This window comes from Delphinapterus leucas, chromosome 8 (assembly GCF_059928025.1).
Source record: "Delphinapterus leucas isolate spDelLeu-1000000601 "Yukka" chromosome 8, BTC_Dleu_Yukka2, whole genome shotgun sequence".
NCBI lineage: Eukaryota > Metazoa > Chordata > Mammalia > Artiodactyla > Monodontidae > Delphinapterus > Delphinapterus leucas.
In genome coordinates, this window is record NC_143136.1 from 55489272 (window position 1) to 55514082 (window position 24811).

The 24811-nt window shown below is 40.0% G+C and overlaps 1 protein-coding gene across 1 annotated transcript in view; it reads left to right on the forward strand.

Moving 5' to 3' along the window:
* PDE11A (phosphodiesterase 11A) overlaps positions 1 to 12184 on the forward strand; it is a 168643-nt gene extending 156459 nt beyond the window's left edge. The window contains exons 5-6 of the mRNA XM_089915919.1: positions 9843 to 9983; positions 12092 to 12184. Of these exons, the coding sequence (XP_089772045.1) occupies positions 9843 to 9983; positions 12092 to 12184 (234 nt within the window). The remainder of the gene's footprint in view (positions 1 to 9842; positions 9984 to 12091) is intronic.
* The last annotated feature ends 12627 nt before the right edge of the window (positions 12185 to 24811 follow it).

The window sequence follows — 24811 nt, forward strand, 5'->3', positions numbered from 1 at the left end:
CTCAAGGCACAATTAGTTTTTCCTCTGAGATAAAAGTTCTTGTATACGGGTCCCAGAGGCCCCATCCATGCAGTCCCAACAAATTGAAAAGTTAAATAATTGTTCAGTTAATATGATCCATCTGAAGAAATAGTCTGGATGATTAAGGAAATAATGTCTTCTCCCTTAATAACAGGGGATTTTGTTGGTAATTATGCAGACAGTTGCCTCATTTTTTTGTTTGTTTGTTTTGTTTTTGTTTTATGATACGCGGGCCTCTCACTGTTGTGGCCTCTCCCGTTGCGGAGCACAGGCTCCGGACGTGCAGGCTCAGCGGCCATGGCCCACGGGGCCCAGCCGCTCCGTGGCACGTGGGATCCTCCCGGACCGGGGCACGAACCCATGCCCTCTGCGTCGGCAGGCGGACTCTCAACCACTGCGCCACCAGGGAAGCCCGCCTCATTTTTAATGTTATATTTGCACATGAAATTATTGCACATTGACCTCTTACAGTGATTTGCTGTCCAAATGCCAAATGAACAGGATACACTTAAAACTTTTTTCACCTCCTGGTGTTTCTCTTTGCTTTGGGTTCATAGAGCAATGCATGGCCCTTAGCCATAGTCACAAGCTCTCTTTAGAGAAAACGCTACCCAAGATATTGGGTCCTATTTTAGATGCTCAGTGAACGAGACTCATTTCATGGATCTCTTAACTCATTCAAATGCTTTTCCACCTGAATAGACTCAGAGAAGAAATATTCACATGTTTCAAATGGTTTCAGGACAAATCAAATTCATTACCAAAGTTGAAAATTAGTCAACACCATCTACCAGAATAGATGTGAATTTGAAAACTCATGAAATCCTTTTGTGACAGGTCAGACTGGAGAGTGCACATCTTATTAAATTCTATTGAATAAAGCAGCCTCTGGTCAATTCACTGGCTGTGTAATTTTCTGATTGCACTCTTTTTTTTTTTTTAAACATCTTTATTGGGGTATAATTGCTTTACAATGGTGTGTTAGTTTCTGCTTTATAACAAAGTGAATCAGTTATACATATACATATGTTCCCATATGTCTTCCCTCTTGCGTCTCCCTCCTTCCCACTCTCCCTATCCCACCTCTCCAGGCTGTCACAAAGCACCGAGCTAATATCCCTGTGCCTTGCGGCTGCTTCCCCCTAGCTATCTACCTTACTACGTTTGTTAGTGTGTATATGTCCATGACTCTCTCTCGCCCTGTCAAAGCTCACCCCTCCCCCTCCCCATATCCTCAAGTCCGTTCTCCAGTAGGTTTGCGTCTTTATTCCTGTCTTACCCCTAGGTTCTTCATGACATTTTTTTTCCCCTTAAATTCCATATATATGTGTTAGCATACGGTATTTGTCTTTTTCTTTCTGACTTACTTCACTCTGTATGACAGACTCTAGGTCTATCCATCTCATTACAAATAGCTCAATTTCATTTCTTTTTAAGGCTGAGTAATATTCCATTGTATATATGTGCCACATTTTCTTTATCCATTCATCCGATGATGGGCGCTTAGGTTGTTTCCATCTCCGGGCTATTGTAAATAGAGCTGCAATGAACATTTTGGTACATGACTCTTTTTGAATTTTGGTTTTCTCAGGGTATATGCCCAGTAGTGGGATTGCTGGGTCATATGGTAATTCTATTTGTAGTTTTTTAAGGAACCTCCATACTGTTCTCCATAGTGGCTGAACCAATTCACATTCCCACCAGCAGTGCAAGAGTGTTCCCTTTTCTCCACACCCTCTCCAGCATTTATTGTTTCTAGATTTTTTGATGATGGCCATTCTGACTGGTGTGAGATGATATCTCATTGTAGTTTTGATTTGCATTTCTCTAATGATTAATGATGTTGAGCATTCTTTCATGTGTTTGTTGGCATTCTGTATATCTTCTTTGGAGAAATGTCTATTTAGGTCTTCTGCCCATTTTTGGATTGGGTTGTTTGTTTTTTTGTTATTGAGCTGCATGAGCTGCTTGTAAATTTTGGAGATTAATCCTTTGTCATTTGCTTCATTTGCAAATATTTTCTCCCATTCTGAGGGTTGTCTTTTGGTCTTGATTATGGTTTCCTTTGCTGTGCAAAAGCTTTGAAGTTTCATTAGGTCCCATTTGTTTATTTTTGTTTTTATTTCCCTTACTCTAGGAGGTGGGTCAGAAAGGATCTTGCTGTGATTTATGTCATAGAGTGTTCTGCCTATGTTTTCCTCTAAGAGTTTTATAGTTTCTGGCCTTACATTTAGGTCTTTAATCCATTTTGAGCTTATTTTTGTGTATGGTGTTAGGGAGTGATCTAATCTCATACTTTTACATGTACCTGTCCAGTTTTCCCAGCACCATTTATTGAAGAGGCTGTCCTTTCTCCACTGTACATTCCTGCCACCTTTATCAAAGATAAGGTGTCCATATGTGCATGGGTTTATCTCTGGACTTTCTATCCTGTTCCATTGATCTATCTTTCTGTTTTTGTGCCAGTACCATACTGTCTTGATTACTGTAGCTTTGTAGTATAGTCTGAAGTCAGGGAGCCTGATTCCTCCAGCTCCTTTTCTTGTTCTCAAGATTGCTTTGGCTATTCGGGGTCTTTTGTGTTTCCATACAAATTGCGAAATTTTTTGTTCTAGTTCTGTGAAAAATGCCAGTGGTAGTTTGATAGGGATTGCATTGAATCTGTAGATTGCTTTGGGTAGTAGAGTCATTTTCACAATGTTGATTCTTCCCATCCAAGAACATGGTATATCTCTCCATCTATTTGTATCATCTTTAATTGCTTTCATCAGTGTCTTATAATTTTCTGCATACAGGTCTTTCGTCTCCTTCGGTAGGTTTATTCCTAGATATTTTATTCTTTTTGTTGCAATGGTAAATGGGAGTGTTTTCTTGATTTCACTTTCAGATTTTTCATCATTAGTATATAGGAATGCCAGAGATTTCTGTGCATTAACTTTGTATCCTGCTACTTTACCAAATTCATTGATTAGCTCTAGTAGTTTTCTGGTAGTATCTTTAGGATTCTCTATGTATAGTATCATGTCATCTGCAAACAGTGACAGCTTTACTTCTTCTTTTCCGATTTGGATTCCTTTTATTTCCTTTTCTTCTCTGATTGCTGTGGCTAAAACTTCCAAAACTATGTTGAATAAGAGTGGTGAGAGTGGGCAACCTTGTCTTGTTCCTGATCTTAGTGGAAATGCTTTCAGTTTTTCACCATTGAGGGTGATGTTTGCTGTGGGCTTGTCATATATGGCCTTTATTATGTTGAGGAAAGTTCCCTCTATGCCTACTTTCTGCAGGGTTTTTATCATAAATGGGTGTTGAATTTTGTCGAAAGCTTTCTCTGCATCTATTGAGATGATCATATGGTTTTTCTCCTTCAGTTTGTTAATATGGTTTATCACATTGATAGATTTGCGTATATTGAAGAATCCTTGCATTCCTGGAATAAACCCCACTTGATCATGGTGTATGATCCTTTTAATGTGCTGTTGGGTTCTGTTTTCTAGTATTTTGTTGAGGATTTTTGTATCTATGTTCATCAGTGATATTGGCCTGTAGTTTTCTTTCTTTGTGACATCCTTGTCTGGTTTTGGTATCAAGGTGATGGTGGCCTCGTAGAAGGAATTTGGGAGTGTTCCTCCCTCTGCTATATTTTGGAAGAGTTTGAGAAGGATAGGTGTTAGCTCTTCTCTAAACGTTTGATAGAATTCACCTGTGAAGCCATCTGGTCCTGGGCTTTTGTTTGTTGGAAGATTTTTAATGACAGTTTCAATTTCAGTGCTTGTGATTGGTCTGTTCATATTTTCTATTTCTTCCTGATTCAGTCTTGGCAGTTTGTGCATTTCTAAGAATTTGTCCATTTCTTCCAGATTGTCCATTTTATTGGCATAGAGTTGCTTGTAGTAATCTCTCATGATTTTTTTTATTTCTGCAGTGTCAGTTGTTACTTCTCCTTTTTCATTTCTAATTCTATTGATTTGAGTCTTCTCCCTTTTTTTCTTGATGAGTCTGGCTAGTGGTTTATCTATTTTGTTTATCTTCTCAAAGAACCAGCTTTTAGTTTTATTGATCTTTGCTATCGTTTCCTTCATTTCTTTTTCATTTATTTCTGATCTGATTTTTATGATTTCTTTCCTTCTGCTAGCTTTGGGGTTTTTTTGTTCTTCTTTCTCTAATTGCTTGAGGTGCAAGGTTAGGTTGTTTATTCGAGATGTTTCCTGCTTCTTAAGGTGGGCTTGTATTGCTATAAACTTCCCCCTTAGAACTGCTTTTGCTGCATCCCATAGGTTTTGGGTCGTCGTGTCTCCATTGTCATTTGTTTCTAGGTATTTTTTTATTTCCTCTTTGATTTCTTCAGTGATCACTTCATTATTAAGTAGTGTATTGTTTAGCCTCCATGTGTTTGTATTTTTTACAGATCTTTTCCTGTAATTGATATCTAGTCTCATGGCGTTGTGGTCAGAAGAGATACTTGATACAATTTCAATTTTCTTAAATTTACCAAGGCTTGATTTGTGACCCAAGATATGATCTATCCTGGAGAATGTTCCATGAGCACTTGAGAAAAATGTGTATTCTGTTGTTTTTGGATGGAGTGTCCTATAAATATCAATTAAGTCCATCTTGTTTAATGTATCATTTAAAGGTTGTGTTTCCTTATTTATTTTCATTTTGGATGATCTGTCCATGGGTGAAAGTGGGGTGTTAAAGTCCCCTACTATGAATGTGTTACTGTCGATCTCCCCTTTTATGGCTGTTAGTATTTGCCTTATGTATTGAGGTGCTCCTATGTTGGGTGCATAAATATTTACAATTGTTATATCTTCTTCTTGGATCCATCCCTTGATCATTATGTAGTGTCCTTCTTTGTCTCTTGTAATAGTCCTTATTTTAAAGTCTATTTTATCTGATATGAGAATTGCTACTCCAGCTTTCTTTTGGTTTCCATTTGCATGGAATATCTTTTTCCATCCCTTTATTTTCAGTCTGTATGTGTCTCTAGGTCTGAAGTGGGTCTCTTGTAGACAGCATATATAAGGGTCTTGTTTTTGTATCCATTCAGCCAATCTGTGTCTTTTGGTGGGAGCCTTTAGTCCATTTACATTTAAGGTAATTATCGATATGTATGTTCCTATTCCCATTTTCTATATTGTTTTGGGTTCGTTATTATAGGTCTTTTCCTTCTCTTGTGTTCCTTGTCTAGAGAAGTTCCTTTAGCATTTGTTGTAAAGCTGGTTTGGTGGTGCTGAACTCTCTCAGCTTTTGCTTGTCTGTAAAGGTTTTAATTTCTCCATCAAATCTGAATGAGATCCTTGCTGGGTAGAGTAGTCTTGGTTGCAGGTTTTTCTCCTTCATCACTTTCAGTATGTCCTGCCACTCCCTTCTGGCTTGTAGGGTTTCTGCTGAGAGATCAGCTGTTAACCTTATGGGGATTCCCTTGTGTGTTATTTGTTGTTTTTCCCTTGCTGCTTTTAATATGCTTTCTTTGTATTTAATTTTTGACAGTTTGATTAATATGTGTCTTGGCGTATTTCTCCTTGTATTTATCCTGTATGGAACTCTCTGTGCTTCCTGGACTTGATTAACTATTTCCTTTCCCATATTAGGGAAGTTTTCAACTATAATCTCTTCAAATATTTTCTCAGTCCCTTTCTTTTTCTCTTCTTCTTCTGGAACCCCTATAATTCGAATGTTGGTTCGTTTAATGTTGTCCCAGAGGTCTCTGAGACTGTCCTCAGTTCTTTTCATTCTTTTTTCTTTATTCTGCTCTGCAGTAGTTATTTCCACTATTTTATCTTCCAGGTCACTTATCCGTTCTTCTGCCTCAGTTATTCTGTTATTGATCCCATCTAGAGTACTTTTAATTTCATTTATTGCGTTGTTCATCGTTGCTTGTTTCATCTTTATTTCTTCTAGGTCCTTGTTAACTGTTTCTTGCATTTTGTCCATTCTACTTCCAAGATTTCGGATCATCCTTACTATCATTATTCTGAATTCTTTTTCAGGTAGACTGCCTATTTCCTCTTCATTTGTTAGGTCTGGTGCATTTTTATCTTGCTCCTTCATCTGCTGTGTGTTTTTCTGTCTTCTCATTTTGCTTATCTTACTGTGTTTGGGGTCTCCTTTTTGCAGGCTGCACGTTCGTAGTTCCCGTTGTTTTTGATGTCTGTCTCCAGTGGCTAAGGTTGTTTCAGTGGGCTGTGTAGGCTTCCTGGTGGAGGGGACTAGTGCCTGTGTTGTGGTGGATGAGGCTGGATCTTGTCTCTTTAGTGGGCAGGTTCACGTCTGGTGGTGTGTTTTGGGGTGTCTGTGGCCTTATTATGATTTTAGGCAGCCTCTCTGCTAATGGGTGGGGTTGTGTTCCTGTTTTGCTAGTTGTTTGGCATAGGTTGTCTAGCACTGTGGCTTGCTGGTCGTTGAGTGAAGCTGGGTGCTGGTGTTAAGATGGAGGTCACTGGGAGATTTCCGCCGTTTAATATTATGTGGAGCTGGGAGGTCTCTTGTTGACCAGTGTCCTGAAGTTGGCTCTCCTACCTCAGAGGCAGAGCCCTGACTCCTGGCTGGAGCACCAAGAGCCTTTCATCCACACGGCTCAGAATAAAAGGGAGAAAAAGTAGAGAGAATTAGTAGAAGTATGAGGAAAGAAAGAAGGAAAGGAGGAAAGGAAGGAAGGAAGAAAGAAGCAAAGAAGGAAAGACAGGAGGGAGGGAGGGAGGGAGGAAGGAAGGAAGAAAGGAGGGAGAGAAGGAAAAAAGACAGAAAGAAAGAAGATACAGTAAAAATAAAAGTATAATATAGTTATTGAATTAAAAAATATTTAGAAAAAAAAAAAAAGGGACGGATAGAACCTTAGGACAAATGTTGGAAGCAAAGCTATACAGAGAAAATCTTACACAGAAGCATACACATACACCTTCACAAAAAGAGGTAAAGGGGGAAAAATCATAAATCTTGCTCTCAGAGACCACCTCCTCAATTTGGGGTGATTCGTTGTCTAAAGGAGGGAAGGAAGGAAAGAAAGAAAGAAAGAACGAAGGTAAAGTATAATAAAGTTATTACAAATAAAATTAATTATTGAGAAAAAAAAATTTTTTTTAAAAACCATGGACGGATAGAGCCCTAGGACAAATGGTGGAAGCAAGAGTATACAGACAAGATCTCACACAGAAGCATACACGTACACATTCACAAAAAGAGGAAAAGGGAAAAAAATCATAGATCTCGCTCCTAAATTCCACCTCTTCAATTTGGGATCATTCCTTGTCTATTCAGGTATTCCATAGATGCAGGGTATATCAAGTTGATTGTGGAGCTTTAATCCGCTGCTTCTGAGGCTGCTGGGAGAGATTTCCCTTTCTCTTCTTTGTTCTCACAGCTCACAGGAGCTCAGCTTTGGATTTGGCCCTGCCTCTGCGTGTAGGTCGCTGGAGGGCGTCTGTTTTTCGCTCAGACAGGACAGGGTTAAAGGAGCCGCTGATTCGGGGGCTCTGGCTCACTCAGGCCGGGGGTGGGGGGCGGAAGGAGGGGCACTGCGTGCGGGGCGGGCCTGCGGCGTCAGAGGCGGCGTGACGTTGCGGCAGAGGCCGCCGTGACGTTGCACCAGCCTGAGGTCCGCCGTGCGTTCTCCCGGGGAAGTTGTCCCTGGTGCCCGGGAACCTGGCAGTGGCGGGCTGCACAGGCTCCGCGGAAGAGGGGTGTGGAGAGTGACCTGTGCTCGCACACAGGCCCCTTGGTGGCGGCAGCAGCAGCCCCAGCGTCTCCCGCCCGTCTCTGGGGTCCGCGCTTTCAGCCGCGGCTCGCGCCCGTCTCTGGGTCCGCGGTTTCAGCCGCGGCTCGCGCCCGTCTCTGGGGTTCGCGCTTTTAGCCGCGGCTCGCGCCCGTCTCTGGGGTTCGCGCTTTTAGCCGCGGCTCGTGCCCGTCTCTGGAGTTCCTTTAAGCAGCGCTCTTAAACCCCTCTCCTCGCGCACCAGGAAACAAAGAGGGAAGAAAAAGTCTCTTGCCTCTTCGGCAGGTGCAGGCTTTTCCCCGAACTCCCTCCCGGCTAGTCGTGGTGCACTAACCCCTTCAGGCTATGTTCAAGCCGCCAACCCCAGTCCTCTCCCTGCGCTCAGTCCAAAACCGAAACCCGAGCCCCAGCTCGCAGCCCCGCCCGCCCCGGCGGGTGAGCAGACAAGCCTCTCGGGCTGGTGAGTGCCGGTTGGCACCGATCCTCTGTGCGGGAATCTCCCCGCCTTGCCCTCCGCACCCTGTTGCTGTGCTCTCCTCCGCGGTACCGAAGCTCCCCCCTCCGCCTCCCGCAGTCTCCACCCGCGGAGGGGCTTCCTAGTGTGTGGAAACTTTTCCTCCTTCACAGCTCCCTCCCACTGGTGCAGGTTCCGTCCTTATTCTTTTGTCTCTGTTTTTTCTTTTTTTCTTTTGCCCTACCCAGGTACGTGGGGAGTTTCTTGCCTTTTGGGAGGTCTGAGGTCTTCTGCCAGCCTTCAGTAGGTGTTCTGTAGGAGTTGTTCCACGTGTAGATGTATTTCTGGTGTATCCGTGGGGAGGAAGGCGATCTCCGTGTCTTACTCTTCCGCCATCTTCGCCAAGATCTGATTGCACTCTTACAGAGGCATAATATCTGCCACCTGTAAATGGCCCACTGTTCCTCCATCTCCAGAAATATCCATGTAATTAAAAATTCTAAATAAATATTATCTCAATGCATAAATTGTAAGCTAACTTAGCTGGATAGAATGACAAGTTATTACAATTTCATTTTTAAATGAGTATACAGTTTTCAAGTTAGAATTTAAGTTTTTTCTTTAATTTTTGTGCTTTTCATTCTATTGTTTTAATAGAAGTTTTAATGGTGATTTCTTTTTCAGAAGTATAATGGTATTTAAATGTTCTCCTGGACAGATTGGGGTGAAGCAATACTTCTTTTGTAGAGGGATTAATGGAGTTTTTATATATTTTTTTGAAGGCTCTGAAACTTAAGTAGCATCCGCCACTGTGATTCTTAAAGAGTTCTGTGAGAGATGGGTATTAGTGAAAATAAGTCTTGAGTTTGACCATGAAGCTATTTCTTCTGGTTGGTGAGGAAGAGATGCTTTGTAATTTTCTGAAATAAATGTGCATTAGAGAGAATCAGGTATCTGTTATTCATAAAATGTTGGTTTTATACCTAGTCACATTGCAGAAAAACTACTGTAGGAGGGGAAAAGCCTATCAATAATGATTATATGAGATCATGTAGTCATTAACTATATGGAATATAGTCATACAGATATATGAGGAACTTATGTGGGATTATATGGACTGGCACTATTCTCAAGTTACATTTTACAATTCAAGACTGTGTTATAGGGACTTCCCTTGTGGCGCAGTGGTTAAGAATCTGCCTGCCAATGCAGGGGACACGGGTTCGAGCCCTGGTCTGGGAAGATCCCACAAGCCGTGGAGCAGCTAAGCCCATGTGCCACAACTGCTGAGCCTGCTCTCTAGAGCCCTCGAGCCACAACTACTGAGCCCACGTGCCACAACTACTGAAGCCTGTGTGCCTAGAGCCCGTGCTCCGCAATGAAGAGTAGCCCCTGCTCGCTGCAACTAGAGAAAGCCTGCACGCAGCAACGAAGACCCAACATAGCCAAAAATAAATAAATAAATTTACATATAAAAAAAGACTATGTTATAAAATGAAATGATGGAAGTGTGTCAAAACAACCATAAACACTATAAAAATTAGCCACACAAAAATGTTTATATTTTTATAGCAAAGACTAAATGGAATTTTGAGAGAAAAATTTTAATTCAGTACCTTAGCCACCTAAATACATCCACTTTATCTTTCCTAGGCTTTGCTAGAGGTGGTTAATGACCTCTTTGAAGAACAGACTGACCTGGAGAAAATTGTCAAGAAAATAATGCATCGGGCCCAAACACTGTTGAAATGTGAACGCTGTTCTGTTTTACTCCTAGAGGACATCGAATCACCGGTAAGTCGTCTTTTATCTGTCATCTGCGTTAATGAAGTAAAGTTTAGTTTAGTTTAGTTGTAATTAAGTTTGTGAAATCGTGACTTGAACCACTCTTTTGTGACTCTTCTAACCATGAGGTGAGGTGACTTTTTATAAAAGTAACATTTTTTATTTCCTTTACATGTATTTTCGGTCTTGATCTGCTGTCACCTGAGAAACATAGACTCTGCCACTGATGGGGGACCTTCGACGTCTAGCCTAGCCCTGTGTATACAGATGAGGCAGCTAAGGGTTGGAAGGGTTTGCCCAAACTCACACAGCTGAATAGAAGAGAAGCTTGGGTGCCAGCCTCCCATCGTACCCACCCAGCAAGGGAAGGCCCTCAGCACAGGTGGGCATGGATCGCAATCCACACAGTGCTCCACAGCCCTCTTCTGGGGGTGGGGTGAGGAGAAGCAAACGAACCCTGGGGAAGCAGTGCCCTTTGTGCTTGAGCTGAGTGGAGCGACCCTGAGCTGGGCTGTGCTCTCCAGCAAAGGTCTGTCCTGCTGCTTCCCAGGTGCAGTTTCCAGGTTCTTCCACTGCTGCTTCAGACCTGTGGACACTTACACGGTGTACTCCAGTCAGGAGGCGGAGGCTCCTTTCCTCCTCATGCAGGGGCTGCTCTTACTCCAAGGGTGAGCAGCTAGGTCTCAGCCTCAGGCCTGCCACACCTTGGCTCTCAGGGTCTGTTAGACCCTCTGGCTCTTTGTGGGAAATCTGCTGGTTAAATACATACCAGTATTGAAAATAATGATCATCTTCAGTCTAACTTCTTTTTTTTTACATCTTTATTGGAGTATAATTGCTTTACAATGGTGTGTTAGTTTCTGCTTTATAACAAAGTGAATCACTTATACATATACATATGTTCCCATATCTCTTTGCTCTTGCGTCTCCCTCCCTCCCACCCTCCCTATCCCACCCCTCCAGGTGGTCACAAAGCACCAAGCTGATCTCCCTGTGCTATGCGGCTGCTTCCGTCTAACCCTCAACAGCAGTTTAATATCTTTGCCATGAACTCTCGTCAAAGACCAGGAATTGTCTAGCGATTAAGTGCTGTTTTAATACCTCAGAGAATGATATTTTACCATACTTTACTTAAAAAATGTTATTGTCTTTACCTTTAGGTTTGCTTTCCTCAAAGAATGAGAACCTTAGGATAAATTTTGGAGATTTAATCATAAGTATTGTAAAACTTACAACATTAAGCTTTAAAAAATTTTTTTATTGAAATAAAGTTGATTTACAATGTTGTGTTAGTTTCAGGTGTACAGCAAAGTGATTCATATATATACATTTGTATATGTAACTGAAAACATATATATATTCCTTTTTAGATTTTTTTCCGTTATAGGTTATTACAAGATACTGAGTACAGTTCCCTGTGCTATACAGTAGGTCCTTTTTGGTTATCTATTCAACATTAGAATTTTTAAAAAATCTATATATGTTTAAAATGTTTAGGAGTGTTTCCCTATATCTTAGCAGAGTTTGGCGTTATTTCTACTCAGCAGGTGTGGTTTAAGCAAACAATAGCCTTGCAATTATCCTGCGATTGTGTAAAACTCAGTAGAACCTTGGGAGAACACACACACACACCCCCCAATAGCCCATATTTGTGAAGCGCTTCCAGATGCTTTGTGAAGCATCTGGGTTTATTCAATACTCACTGCATCCTTACGGGATAGGTATTATTATCATCCTCACTTACAGGTGAGGACTTAAAGCTCCAAGAGTCGAGTGACTTATTAGTCTTCCCCACCACCTGACTCTGAAACCCCCACAAGGAGTGGGAAGAGGTGGGGTGCTCGGTGGTTCTTGGCCGGCTGTGGGCTCTCCCTGAGCAAAGGCAGGAAGGGGCAGTGGTTGGGGCTTTTCAGCTTCCAAGGTTCCTGAGCCACTCCCAGGTCCCTGTGAGGGCAAGTGGCTGGGGGACCATGTGGAATCTAAGCAAGGACAAGCTCACTGTTTGCTAGTTCAGTTAAAACAGACATGGAACTAATTTAAACCAGCTTAGGGTGGTCACTTTTGTAAATCTTCTAACATGGACTAGTTTTTACCCTGCAGTCTTGCTCTCTGGCAAGTCCAATGAAAAAATACAGAAGACAGACAATGATATGGAAAGTGCGGGCAGAGCTGGAGAGAATAACAGCGACAGTAATAGCTTCAGGGTATAAAGTAGGGAGGGGGTCAAAAATCACTCCCTAGACTAGATGACTAGATGGTACATGCATAAAGGTGTTGGTGTAGTACTGAAGGTTAAGAAGACCTTTTCACTATCACAGCTGAACATTCTAAGACTGTAATATTGGGGTCAGGGCAGAATATCTGGGCCTAGCCTATCATTTCTTCTTTGCCCAACCCCTCCCCCTCACAGTAAGGAGGAACTCCTTTACTCCAGAGGGGCAAGATCTGCAGGTAAAAGTGAACTATGTGCAAAAAGAGGAGACTAATCTGTTTGGTACCATTTGAGAAGCTGTGAGGATTTTTTGCCGAGGTTACTGCTTGGGGAGGTGGGGTGGGAATGGGGTATAAATGTGGCATCACCATGCAGAAAACCCGTCAGTGCCCTGCTTTCCTTTAACATGCTTCTCACCAAAGGTTTGTTGAAACTTCAGACTCAAAGGGATAGCTGTTCTGTGCACTACCCTGATTGTCAGGTAGAAATGATAGGAAGGAGACCAGAAACAGTCACTCCATGTGTAAGAGGAGAAGCCAACTCAGGACACCAGACGCCAAAATCTGGTGCTGGCACAGCAAACAGAAAATCATGCCGAGTCAGAGTTCTCTGGCTGGGACTTCGTCCTCCTCACCTCAGAATGCTGAATGGATGGAATGATATTAAAAACCTTTGTCATCTAGATTTAATCAGGGGGTTGAATCATTATTATAGAGGGACCCAAGCAACACCTGTAAATGCTACATGATCTTATTTTACTGATTAAGAGCACACTTAGATTCCTATCCCAATATTAGAAAACAAAGATGGAACTTGACAACATGATTTTTAATTTTGAAAAGTTCATATGGAAAAATAAACATATAAAAGTAGCCAGAAAAAATGTTTTAAACGCAACAAAGATGTAAAATGGATGAGGTTTTGCCTGTGAAGCTGTTAAAATATATTATAAAACTAGAGATTTGTTCCTTATAAGAAACAACTGAACAGAATAGAGTCCAAAGACCCCTATACATGTGAAAAGCTAGTAAAGACTGTTCTCTTTCCTGTAGAGTTTAGAAAATTATTTCTGAGGAACAAAAGTGTGTTGGAGGACTAGAGAGTTTCAGACTTGAAATGACAGTGTTTTGGGTTTGTTTTTTTACTGCAAGCATTTCAACAATAAAGATGCTTTTGTAATTAGAAAGGAATACGTATAAGTTCTCAACGTCACTGAGCAAATCCAGAATTCAGTCATGCCTTGCCCTTGTTACTTATGACCTTTCTTTCTTTATTATCATCAGCAAACCTATCACTCTCCATCCCTCTCTCCAACCTTCCAGTTAACCTGGTACGTTGTTTCAGGCAAGGGATTGCACTGAATACAGAGACAAAGAACTCCATTCGGTGTTTGTGAGTGCCAAAGTGGGCTTTAAAAAGTTATGACAGAGTTATTATTCTCAAAAACCAAGACTTTTTCATTGGCAAGAACCAGGCTTTCTTAGAGACTTGAAGGAACCAGAGCTTAACGTTGTACCCAAAACAGTAGATTGGAAAGAGAATAGATGAAGCCCTAGACTCTCCCATTCATGAGTTGCCTGGACTAAAGTGGGAGAGTTGGAGAGAAGAGGAAATACGGTTTTCCAGCTCTCCTAGCCCTGCCCAGCCTCAAGGCCACTCATAGTGGAGCTAGGTGGGTCGTGGGGATTGAAAGTCCCCCCAGACCCCGCGACAGGGAAGAAGACTGGAGGCGGCAATATGGGAGGAGCCACGGGACAGCCAGAGCCCCACAAAAGCATGAGGGGCAAATACAGTTTTCCCATTTCCTGATAGAAGGTAACAGAGGGAGGGCTGAGACCTGAAGAAAGAAGCCTGTCAGGACGAGGGAGGCACAGAGGATCTGACCTGGGCCTGGGGAGCTATAGGTGTAGATATTTAAGCACATCCACTGTTAGGGATGACTAGGCTGAAGATCAGTGAGGCTGTCTTGCCTCTTAGAGGCCAGCCTGGGTGAGAGGGTGACTATAGATCAGCTGCTTTGCTCCAAAGAAGCCAAAAAGTTGCATGTCATCCTGGTGAAAATTTCAGTATTAAATGAATTGAATTCTGAAACGATTGAGAAAATCTGAAGTGGCTGAGTTAACTGGATTGTCTCTTTTGTCTTCTGTCAGCAAGCAGAACTAGGGCTCAAGAAGAGATTCAGTTGCCACAGGAAAATAACATAAGTGACTTTTTGTACAGCTATGTCTGTGGCCTTTGAAATTTATAATCAGTATACAAATTGTATTCTCTAATCAATCATCTTATATTCAGTACACAAATATGACAAAGCAAGCATTTGAAATTAGATTGGTGGGAAGATTGATGGATTGTCCTACAAATGTTTTGGAAACAAATAGCTGGCAACTTAGGAAAAAAAAAATTCAAAAAGCTGGATTCTTACCTCATACTTGTCAAAATATAATTTTCTATAAGGCAAAATCATAACTTTCATGTAAATATTTAATAAATACATATCAAAGATTATTTTTAATTCATTAATTTATGAGGGAACAAATAAGATGTTAAAACAAGTCCAAAGAGCATTTGAGAAGTTAGGTATTTATAGGCAATGTTAGGATAAAATTTCTCAGAGACAAAACTTTTTAGAAACAAAGCAAGTCCATAAACTGTAATCTTTAAGGTTATCTTTTCCATAGGATAGAAATTTTTAATCAGAGAAAAAGCTACAAATTAACATGTAACTTTATTAAGTCTGGAGTCTTTAATAAGTAGTAACCAAGGATGGGACTTAGTACATTTCCTAGATTGGCGCTGGCAAATTTTTTTTTGTAAGTTTTCAGATAGTATATTTTTTAGGCTTTGCAAGTCACATGATCTCTGTCGTAGCTACTCATGGTAGCATGAAAGCAGTCTTAGTATGGCTATGTTCCAATAAAACATTAGTTATAAAAATAGGTGTGGGGGGGACTTCCCTGGTGGTCCAGTAGTTAAGGCTCCGTACTCCCAATGCAGGGGGCCTGGGTTTGATCCCTAGTCAGGGAACTAGATCTCACCTGCATGCCGCAACTAAAAGATCCTGCATGCTGCAACAAAGATCGCACTTGGCAACAGAGATCCCACGTGTAACAACTAAGACCTGCCGCAGCCAAATAAATAAATATTAAAAAAAAAAAAGTAGGTGGTGAGCTATATTTGGCAGCAGGCAGTAGTTTTCAGTTCTCTGCCCTAGATAATTCTTGTGTGGCCTTTACTCTCTTATGACATTGAAAGATGAGCTGCCCCCCTTTTTGTTTTATTTCTGTAAGTCAGTATAAATTTCAGATGGATCAAAGACTTAATGTTTAAAAAAAAGAATGTAAAAATACTGGTGAATATTGTTTTATAGTCATTCTGTGGGTAAAGGCTTTCTAAAACATTCACGCAATTCCTTAGAGAATATAAGCACATTAAAACACTTCTATGATTTTGCAGCCATCAGACTGGTAAAGATTTAAAAGTATTATAACAGTGAGTTTGAGTGTGGTTATGAGAAAATGGACATTATCATTACTGATGATGAGAATTCAAATTGGGGTAACCTTTATGGATATAAGTTTGGTGAAATATATTTCAATTTTAAAAGGGCCTAGCCTTTGCACGCAGCAATTCTTCCTCTTAAAATTTAGCATAACGAAAGAGATGGAGAAGAAAGTAAAATCAGTATATAAGAATGTTTATTGCAGTATTTACAGTAGTGAAACTATAACTCAAATATCAACAGAAGTTTTATATAATGAAATTTTATATGTCCTTTAAAATAATGATGTATATCTATATTTATAGGAACAATATCCTTGATATATTTTTAATCAAATAATAAAGGAGAGAAAACAAATATAAAAGGAAGTGATTTTTATCAATATATGGGTACATAAATGAGATCATATTTTCACAACTATTAAATTGATGGAATTTAAATTTCCTCCCTTTGAGTTATGTTTCCTTGTATCTTCTCTGTTAGGCAGAGTCAGGAATTTATCACCTCATGGGAAAAAAGGGCAGGTACTGGATCTTCCAGTAAGAGAGTGAACTTGAAAGTTGGGTGTCAGGAGAGAGGATCTGCTAAATGGATTTATATTGCCTTTTACCAGTTAAGGGCCAACCTGAAAACAAACAAACAAATAAACAAACAAAAAGGACAGGAAGTAAAACTCCATAATCCACAAAAGAAGAAGCATTCACAACCCTATGCTTCCAATCATCACCCCACCCATGCCACACATAATGCGGGGAGAGCTGCCCAATGCAGTGAAAATTGGGCGGGGTGAAGTAGAAAGCTGAGTGTGGTTGTCTGCATCCAGCTATCTTGGGCAGAGTACAGTGTTCATCAGAACAAGTCGCACATACCTGCTTGGAGCAGTAAGGGCGAGTGCCTGGCCAGGCTCAGGGATGTTTCTTGAGTCCTCCTTGCTGCCATAGAGTGGCAGGAGAGGTGGGGTGGAACAAGAAAACTTTCAGACAAGCCATCTTGGAAACAGGGCTGTCAGTGTGTCAGGATAATTGACAGTGTGAGTGACAAGTCACCCTGCAGCTGCTAATATTGGTCAGCTGAAGAGAATTTCATCACACAAAAATATCTATGTCATATGAGACTTCAGAGTAAGCAAGGGAGGCTTCTGCTAGGCAGGGGCTGAAATTGCTGCCAGAGGAGAGTGTTGGTGAGAAAGTACTCAAAGAAGATAGACCGAAATTCAAATGCAGCCACCCTAATCCACTCCCCTGAAGTCACCCCTCCTCCATTATTCACTTAAAGATAAGCAAAAAACAAAAAGTCCCCAGCATGGGGCTAATGCAAAGATACCACAAGAAAAAAGAAGGAAAGGAATGTGAAAACAAAAACCAGATGAAGAACACACCCCAGAAAAACTGCTAACAGTTTTCCATGAAATGAAATTAAAGATAGTGTGATCTCTCACGGGGGAAAAAAGTGTTCAAAGAAGAGATACAAGACTCAAGGAATAAATGATAAGCAGTAAATATTAATAGATAATAAAACTGAGTTGGCAGAGCTTAGAAAGAAATAGAAGAAAAATATATAACCATATAGAACTGCATATTACATTAAAAACATCAAAAAAGAAGAGAAGAACTTCTAAAATACTTTCAGGGGCATGGAGGATAAAATTGGAAATGAAATGGAAAATAATACAGAATAAAAAGACAAGATAGAATGATTAAAATGGAGTCAAAATAAAAGAAGTCCAAAATAAGGATAATTGGTATCTCTGAAGAGAACATGACAAATGAAACAGGAAACAAAGTCAAATTATAACAATAGGACATTTTATTGAAATGAAGGCAAACTTGAATTTACAGACTGAAAGAACATATCATTTCAGGAAAAGTTGATGCTCACTGCTTAGTACTGAAACACATTCAGTGCTAATGAACTTCAAAGATAATTAAAAAATTCTTTGGGCATCTAGACAAAATCAAGTCACCTATTGGAGGAAAATTCATTCTGGTGTTAGTCTTCCTGCTAGCACTCTCCAGTTCAAGGAGACAACATAGTGATAGCTACCAAGTCCTCAGGGAAAGAAAATATGACTCTACAATTTAAAATCCAGCAAAATTCATATTCAATTATGTAAGCCACAGATAGACACAGAATTTCATCACACAAAAATATCTATGTCATATGGGACATTTATGCATTTTAAATACGCAAAGGAGAGTGCAGGAAACATAGTTCCAAGAAGCCCTTCCTGAAAAATATGAGAGGTTGAGATCAAGCCAAGCAAGCAATGGAGAAAACATGATAAATAAGAGTAGTATTGAGTATTGAATATAGAGCTAAGGCAAAAAAACAGTAGGCATATGCTTATAGAGGAACACTGTGCCTAGAGACTAGATCCCTTTTACATTGAGTGGTGTCTAGCCTGCTGTTTGTCTGGGGAGAGATGATACCTCATTGCTCAAATGTTCCCTGTGAACACAATCCGGAGAAATGAACCAGACAGAGAGCAGGGCCTTGCGGTGTTGGTGTACACAGCCAAGACTTTCCAGTCAGCACTATGCCTTTTTCAACAGGTATCTTTTTTTTTTTTTTTTAACAGGTATCTTGATTGCATGGAATATTTTAATTTTAATGTGTCAAACTTACCAATCTTCCTTTTTGATTTGTGACTTACAGTTTTTGTTTTTAAAAATTATTTATCTACCTCCATGTTACAATGACATTCTCTTATCTTTTCTTTAATCCATCTGGTTTTTATGGGCTTTTATATCCATCTAGACTTTATTTTGTGTATAGTGTAAAGCTGTATATGTATAACCAATTGTCTCAGAACTATCCCCCCCTCCCCCTTTCTGAATTATATCAAGTCTCCATATATACCTGGGACTGTTTCTGAGCTCACTATTTTGTCCCATTGCTCTATTTCCAAACCAGTATTACACTTTCTCAATTTCTATAAGTTTATAATCCTCTTTGATATTTGATAGGACAAGTCCTCAATGTTGTTCTTCTTTAAAATTGGCTTGCCTATTCTTGACCTGTTGCCCTTCCATATAAATTTTAAGAGCAGCTTATCAAATTCCATGAAAAACTCTGTGTAGATTTTGATTGAAATTGCTTTAACTGATAGATTGATTTGCGGGATTTCTGCAAGTAACAGAATCTACAGGGGAAAATGGCTTAAACAATAAGAACATTTGTATCTTATCATGACAGGAAGGCAGTTCTGGGGATGTTGCAGCAGCAGATAATGTAATCAATGATCCAGGCTTTGTCCTTTTCCTGTGCATGTCTCAGTGGTTGGCCTTCACCAGCTGGCTTTCACCCTCATGGTCCAAGAGGCTGGCACAGCTCCAGGCAGCATGTCATCCTATAACTGTGTCCCTGAAGAAGAAGGGAAACGTCTTTTTACATATCCTTCTCTTTCTCAGGGAGGAAAGCCTTTTTCAAAAGGGTTTTTTCCTAGCTGACTTTCCCTCCAGACCCATGGTCAAGAACAAGATGTTCAAATCATTTATATTCTCAATATTTTTTTGTTCTTTATCTATCATTCTCTGATAGACGTGTGTTCAGATCTTCAACATAACTGATTTATCACTATCTTCTTGTCCAGTTCTGTAGGTTGTTGACTTAGTTGTCTGTATTAATCCTAATTGTTTATGTGTTTTTGAATTTGGGATTGCAGCTCATTTTAGTGGGAGGGTGTTTTATTTGTTTGTGCCATTGTTTTTTTCATTCTCTCTTGTACTCTTCCCTCCCTGTCTAATAGTTTGCACAACTCCTTTGTCCCTAGTCAGGAACCAGGTCTTATATTGATGGCTTGGGTCTCCTGCTGTGTGGTAATATTACACTATACCAGAAGCAGCTTGGTTCAGTTTCTGTGGGTGAAGCTAGGCCACCTGTCTCAAGGGAATGCTTTTAGTCCCCAAACCCCAGTAGAAGCTGAAATCCCAACCATTGCTCCTTGCCTGTTTCTGGACTTGGAGCACAGTAGGTCTAAGTCTTCAGGCTCATGCCTTTAGAGATCTTATTTTTTCTCTCCCCTCTGCTCCCCTCCCCTTATCTTTTCTCTGCCTTTAAACCTCTATATGTCTTTTTGGTTTTTTCTTTCTGTAGTTTATCGATCTTTGTTCTGTTTTTGGAAGAGAGGAGAAGAATCAAAGCATGAACTTATAGCACCATCTTTCTTGGCATTCCATACACTACTTTTTACACTCAGAAAAAAAGTATCATTTCAGGAAAAAAATCTGCTCAGTTTCCTCTGAAAATAGCTTTTGCTTTTCTCTATTTTATTAGAATCATTCCTGGAAACAAAAACTTCTGGTTTTTGTGTGTGTGTGATTTGTATATTTTTAAAAGCTGGTTATTGCAGATGTATGGTATTTCATGGCCTCTCTACATTTGAGGGAAAGAGGGAGAAAAAAGCATTTAAATCTAGTTGTAGAAGCTTTGATTCATCAAGATTTTAACTCAGTGTTAAGACTGCATTCATAGTCTTTAAACTGGGCCGTCAGGTGTAAACTGATCAGTTTACTCCGTGGATGCTAAAAATAGAAATGAGGAATGCCTTCCTAGCCCTCTCTCCTGCCAAAATTAATGTTTTACCCTCTTTCGCTTTTCTTTAGTGTTTCAATCAGTTTTTTTTAATACCTTTATTGGAGTATAATTGCTTTACAATGTTGTGTTAGTTTCTGCTGTATAACAAAGTGAATCAACTATATGTATACATATATCCCCATATCCCCTCCCTCTTGCATCCCCCTCCCACCCTCCATATCCCACCCCTCTAGGTGGTCACAAAGCACCGAGTTGATGCTTCCCACTAGCTATCTATTTTACATTTGGTAGTGTATATATGTCAATGCTACTCTCTCACTTTGTCTCAGCTTCCCCTTCCCCTTCCCCGTGTCCTCAAGTCCATTCTCTATGTCTGCGTCTTTATTCCTGTCCTGCCCCTAGGTTCATCAGAACCTTTTTTTTTTTTTTTTAGATTCCATATATATGTGTTAGCCTACGGTATTTGTTTTTCTCGTTCTGTCAGTCAATCAATTTTAAGTGACTTTGTCAATGGTATTTTCCACTAGACTGAAAAAATAAAAAGATTGTTCCATAGCTAGCTGCTGTCAACATTAGGAACCACTTAGTCCTTTGAACTGAATATTCCCTGCTTAATGTTATTCCATGCCATGAACCTGTCTAAGCAATTCCTATCAATTCTCTTAGCTCTTTTCTAGCTCGTATACTTACTATTATCTCTATTTCTTTTTGCACTTAGTCGAGGAAAGCGAGAATGAAGACATTTTAATCTTCTGTCCTGAGGCGCTGTCTCAGCACTGGTGTTTACACGTGTTCTTCTTTCATGGATTATCCTGATGGCTGGCAACTATTTTGTTGTTCAGAACTCCATGAAGTACTTTATAGCTGAGCTTATCAATATGAGACTGGTTTCTGGAGTTTATTTTCTAAACCATGAAGCACAAGCTCCACTTGTTTTCTAATGTGTTCCTTAACTTCTTGGTTCTTATGTGAATACACATACAATTTAGCCATTGAACTAGATGATCTTCCTGAACCCAACACTTGAGAGGAAGAGAGGGAGATAGTAATTGTCATCTGATTGTTCTGAAACAGCCACTATCCTAAGTGGATGGTAAAAATTGCTTCAGGCTTTCCTTTCTACTTCACTTTCTCTTCCTTTTCCCCATCCTACTTTCTTTAATTTTCCTTATCCCTGTAAGGAAACCAGCTTAAATTCTATTTGATTTTTATTCCAAGTGCTTTTTCCAGAGTACAGAATAGAAGGTATCTAAAAGAATTCCAAGAATTACCCAAACATTGTTATGTATATATATACATATGTATATACTCACATCATTAACCATTAATATATCATATTATGTATTTGTATATATTGACTCACTTTATTAGTAATTATATGTCAGTATATTAACTCACATCATTAATCATTTATATATGTTAAATATATGTATATAGGTATATGAATATATGTGTGTGTGTGTGTGTGTGTGTGTGTGTGTATATGTATATGTCTCCAACTTCTGAACTTTAGTCCCCACTGTCCATCTCCACCGCATCCTGTCACTTCTGAGGTTTCCTATTTCAGTTAATGGATAACTCAAGCTAAAAACCACAGAGTAATCTCTGAGTGTTTCTTACCATTTGCATTCAATTGTTTGCCTCTACGCTGAAACATCATTTCTAGCCCCTCCCTCCCACCCGTTCTACCACTTTCTTTACTCTGACTTTACTAGTCTCTAGCTTGGAAATTTTCCTCTTCACTCATTTCTTTACTTGCAGACAGGGCACTCTTCCTTTTCATCAGTTCTTAATACTACTTCTAGTTATCTTTCTAAAACATGCATCTGCCCGTCTCATGCTTCAAAATATTTATTATCTGTTGCCTACACAGTAAAGTTCAAACTGCCCAACATTCAAGGTCCATCACCTCTGCTCCCAACTTAACTTTTAGCTTTCCTCTCTGGTCCTCAGGCTCACTCTACCCCATTCTTCCTCTTCCACCTCTCCTCCCCATGGTCAGCCTATGCATCTGTTGCCTCTGTATCTTTGCATATATAATTCCTGTGAAAGACAAAAGGCACCAGACAATTAAGGAGATTATTTCATCTGGGCTATTGCAATAGGAAGAACATTCATTTATGAGGAACATTTCAAAGAAAAGAAAGGGTGCCTGGGGTCCTACAGAAGCATGTAGACAAAGGTGTTAACTGCATCATTTGTGCATCCCAGAGGAGTCATGAGGACAAAGGTCTTATTTTGGAACGTTCTAGGGCAGGGTGGTTCTTTGAGGTTAGCCAAATCTGGAAGACAAAGCAGTAGGGGTATTTCTTCATCATTATACCATTTTTGGGGGAGCAGGGCTCAGGTAAAGTTCAACATTGTCACCTCTGTACTGACTATTCTTTACAAATCCCAATTCCCCCGTCTCATGCTGGTTTTTCTTTCTTCAGCTAACTGCCTTTGAAGGCTGATTTCTACGTACTGCGCCACTTGGGCTTTCTTGTTCTCTGGCTTTCAGTTGCGTTTGACAAACGGGAGGAAGCAGCAGAAGGTTTAAAAGCTGAAGGAGAGAGCTACTGGGAGTAGGTGTTCCCCTCGTTCTTTCTCTGTCAGTTGTAGAGGTGGCTGAATTCTTCCAAGACCCCTCTCCATGGCCCCAGCTCCTCCGGGGCACCAATAACATTATCCCCTCCCTTCCTCCGTCTCTCCTTCTCTCCCTCACTGTCTCCTGTGTCCCCTCAGACCTAGGGGTGTTAATGACTTTCCAAATGTCTACTCCCTGGGTACCTCACCATTCCTTACTGGTTTCTTTTAATCTTGCCCATCCTTCTGTACCTAGTCCCTTTGTTGAATTACTTTCAGTTAAACCATTTTGGAGTGTTCTCTCTGTTTTCTGGCAAAACCTTGACTGATTTAGTCCCTCAACCTGGAAACCTTTCCCCACTTTTCAGCCTAGAGCATGCCTGCTCCCCCTTTAGGACAGAGTTCACATGAAAACTTCTTCAGCACTCTCCTCTGTGTGCTTGTAGAATTTTGACCATATGTTGTGGTGAGATTATACCTTTGTGAACAGTTTCTCCCTCCATACTGTGTTGTGAGTACAAGGAGAGGACGTGATTTATGCCTCTTGTTATTTCCAGACCCTGTCACAGTGCCTGGTATCCTAAGTATTTGGAAAATGTTGATTGAGTGTATAAATGACTAGAGTAAATTACTCATCGGTGTAAGAGAGGAATTAATCAAGGATGGCAGTGAATGGCCATTTAATTCGTTCTTTTGCCCTATATATTAGTCCTCTTATGGAAAAATAGGAATTAAGAAAACTCAAACCCAAAAAATGGTGATTACTTGTTAGATCATTCCTATTTTCTTCTTGGTAGCAAGAATATCTATTTGAGCATAGCTTTTGTTTTTTAAGTTGTATTTAAATTAAAAAAACAGAGAGCAACCAGACCAGCTAGTGCTTGATAAATATTCGAATCAAAAAGACTTCTGCCCATGGAGCTTTTCCAAAGAACAGTCAGAGATGCTTGGGGATATTTTGTTTACTTCCCTGTGGCGTGTGTACCGCCTTCCCCAGGGTGTAATGCCCAGGGCTGATCAACAGCCAGAGGAGCTTGGAATCATTTGTTCAGTTTCATTGACCTATAAACCACTTCTGATATTTCTCGTATAAGATTCTCTTTTTACTTAGTGTATGTGTGTGTATTTATTTATTTAATCTATGTTCATTTAGTGCATCTATAATAAAAATCAGAATTAGTAATAGAGAATAAATTTTAAAAAATTAATGAAACTAAGAACCATTCAATTTGTCCAAGTCAAGAATAAAACATGAACTTTATTCTCATTTATTTATGCTTTATCTATTTTTTATTGGTCATAATCTCCGCAGTGACACTACATATCCCATTAAATTGCATCAAAAAAATTTAGCTGTTTCATTTTTTAACCCAGGTGTCTGACTATAAATAATTTTCCACTGGATGCATTATATTTTTAATAAATTCCTTTTAAAAATATAAATTGTTTGAGGCATGGCTGCCTAGAGTTTTGCTTTTCAAACAAAGATATTTTTGAGAGTGCAAGGAGGTACTTTTAATAATTATTGCATGACAACAGGCTTTATTAGACTGGGATGGTCCCGTGACAAGTGGGACATATGCATGTCCTCAGATATACCCCCCATCACTCGCCCTGGTGCCTAAAATTTCTGTCATTACAGTGTTGTTTTAGATGAGAAGATTTTGACTCTAGGAATCTCCTTTCTGAACTATAGATAAATTACATGGGAACATGAATACTTTAATCTATCATTAGCCATTAACGATTTAGCAGAAAATAGCTAGTTGACTTGGTTCAGAGATCTCTTTGGACCAGAAGTTAGCAAATTTTTTCTGCAAAGAGCCAGCTAGGAAATATTTTAGGTTTTGTGGCCCATAGGGTCTCTATTACAACTACTCAACTCTACTGTCATAGCGAAAAGCAGCCATAGGTAATATTTAAATGAATGAGTGGACTCTGTTAAAATAAAACTTTATTTATAAAAACAGATAGTGGGACAAATTTGGCCTACAGAGTTTTTTTGCCCAACCCCACTCTGGAGGA